Below are 2,735 nucleotides of genomic sequence, written 5' to 3'. Positions count from 1 at the left end.
CATTAATACCATCCAGATCTGTACTGTAATTACCATGTTCTTCTAAATATGGGCTGCAGGACTATTTAGTTGTATCTACAGAGTCTGTTAGACCACAGTCTAAAACCAGTTGTTCTTTTTTAAATTAAGATGTTTTCAGAGTGTCAGGTAGAATAATATTTACATTTTTGTCATGTTTTTATTCTTCTACAATGCATAACAACTCAGTATCAAAGGGGAAGGTTGTATTAGTTGCCTCCTTTAAAACTAATGTGCTATTAGTATGAGACTTCTGACATGTGGCATCTTTATTGAATTGAGCAAGACTACTGGAGGTAACAGCATCTTCAAGTTCTGTTCATCCCATGAAACAGTTACTGTATCACTAGAATAGCTCTCATGAGATTCATACATCTCAAAATTTCTTCATTTCCAGACCCTATTTGCCAGCTTTGCAAAGACGTGCTGCGAAACAGCGCAAGCTGCGTGGCTGAGTGCTGTCATTGGCTTAGATGTAGCTGAGAGAGGTGTTTCCTTCCTACAAGTGTTTAGATTTGAAAAAGTGGCATTATTGTTATTGTTGTTCAAGCTGAATTCTTTGTGATTCTTTTGCACTGTTACATCATCAATGTTAGTAACCTGTACAACTTCTGAATGATCAATTTCATCTTTTTTTTTCTCATCAATGTTAGTAACCTGTACAACTTCTGAATGATCAATTTCATCTTTTTTTTTCACTTGTTCCTTTCCAGAACTACGCACAACCACATTATCACTTTCATTAATATCTTTTTTGTTTTCCTCCTTATTCTGTGATCCTCCTTTCTTATTCATCTTATCTTGCACGTTCCCGGCTTCCTCATCTTTTCCCTTATTGCCTGCTTCATTTTTCTCTGCTTTACAGATACTTGTACCTTGTTTTTCAGGCAGAGAGCTAAAGGATGAGACTCGATTTTGTGCACTTGCAGTGTCACTTTTCTTTTCCTCTCTCACAGCATTTTTTTCCTGAGAATCATTTTTACTGCCCAGAGGTTTATTTGTATGTAAACTAGAATCTTCTTGAGCTGGGGGCCACGCTGGCTTATTTACTTTAACCACTTCTTCAATAGAAAATATTTTCTTAGGTGTTTCATCATCTGTTGAAGGAGGCCATATCATTTTTAATTTACCTCTTTCTGTGGATTTTTTCAAAGTATTATCCAAAATATCAGGATGGGTACCTTCAGTACCTGAGTACAAATCTTGATCAATTTCTGTAATTGGTTTAGTATCAACAGGGATACTATTAATGAGATTTATTTCTTCACCATGAATATTGCCAGCTGATTTACACCGATCTTTAGAATTCCATAGTTCTTTATGCTGCTTGTGTCCAAAACCTTCATCATAATTTCCTTTTGATTTGAAAAGTTGCTTAAAATGTGGTTTACAATATATTTTTCCATGGAGAGATGCATAATTTCCCAGGCTGCAAAACAGAAGAAAATTTCTTTTATGCTTTCACATATCATAAATCTACAGTGAATTTTACGCTTGGTATTTCAAGTACCCCTAAATGACAGTTTATAGACTGAAAGGAAGAGCAAAAAGAGAGCAAATTCAATATATTGGTCAATTCTGAACACCACCACCCCCCCACAAATTTATCTTAAGCTTTTAATTGCAAATTCCTATACAATCAAAGTCAAAATTAGAAGTCATGCTTCGTGATTTAAGAAATAACAGAAAGCTATTCAGTTGCTGCACAGCATAGGCTTCAAGTAGAAATGTTCAACAGCACTTCAGAGTTGTTAGGACCTTTTTCTTCATCATATGAAAGACTGAATCCCATGTTTTTCTACAACATAGATGGAGAAAATACAGTGCAAATTTTCTTTAGCCTTTGTGTGAACTATAAAATTATATGTTAATTATATTTGCATTCTCCTCCTAAATGAAGTAAAGGACGTGTGTAACTAACCTCAAAGGTGTTAAAATCACAACAGTCAGCCTTTGTGGTCTGATAAAGCAATAAATACTGCATTTCATATAAAGGTTACAAGAGCGGTTTGCTAATGCAGAGAACCATCATAACTCATTTTATGAATAGGGACAACTGTGTTCAGTTGTCTTAATTTCCACGCAAGTTTCTGTGTTTACTGTTTCTTGTTCATGACCTCTCCTGAATGTCTGTAACAGTCAGTAGGAAGTAATATGCAGAAGAATTTGGAAGGTAGTGGGATGAAGCAATTCTTTAGAGAATTTAAAGGACTTGTTCCACATTGCTGTGCAGACATCAGTAGTAGAGAAGAAAAAGTGAACTCAGGTTACTTCCCTGTCAACTGAACATCCTCCAGGCTGAAAAGCCCAGCTGCAAATAATTTCACCACCTGTATTTATGCAGAGTTCTATAACTGAACATGTAGTTACTTCTTACCTTAATTGACTGCCACAGTGGTGACATCGGAAACATGATTTATGAAAATTCTGCTTGTCGGCAACCAGGCATTCCATTGGGTAAACTCTCTGTTGACAGAGTCTGCACGTTTCAGTTTCCTGAATCTGCAGTTTCTAGAACCACATATTAAAAAGTTATGAGTTAGTTTAAGCCACATATTATGATCTTTTCTAACTGTGTCAGTCCACATGCTTTGTGAAAACTGTAATTTTCTTTATCCATTAACTGATATCTCATCTGTCAGTTTTAGGGCTTGCTTTGTGTTCAACTAACAGGTATACTTTGAAAGTGAAAAACTACTCACCTTTCCCTTTTCAGA

The 2,735-nt window shown here is 35.6% G+C and overlaps 1 protein-coding gene across 1 annotated transcript in view; it reads right to left on the bottom strand.

Annotated features, from left to right (window-relative positions):
• Positions 1–405: 405 nt before the first annotated feature.
• The window catches only part of XIRP2 (xin actin-binding repeat containing 2), a 38,938-nt gene continuing 36,608 nt past the window's right edge, over positions 406–2,735 (bottom strand). The window contains exons 8-10 of the mRNA XM_009996294.1: positions 2,396–2,529; positions 676–1,447; positions 406–618 (exon numbers count right to left, since the gene is read on the bottom strand). Of these exons, the coding sequence (XP_009994596.1) occupies positions 406–618; positions 676–1,447; positions 2,396–2,529 (1,119 nt within the window). The remainder of the gene's footprint in view (positions 619–675; positions 1,448–2,395; positions 2,530–2,735) is intronic.

Source organism: Chaetura pelagica, unplaced genomic scaffold (genome assembly GCF_000747805.2).
Source record: "Chaetura pelagica isolate M959 unplaced genomic scaffold, ChaPel_1.0 scaffold3, whole genome shotgun sequence".
In the NCBI taxonomy this organism is placed as follows: Eukaryota; Metazoa; Chordata; class Aves; order Apodiformes; family Apodidae; genus Chaetura; species Chaetura pelagica.
This window is presented reverse-complemented; position numbering and strand designations above follow the sequence as displayed.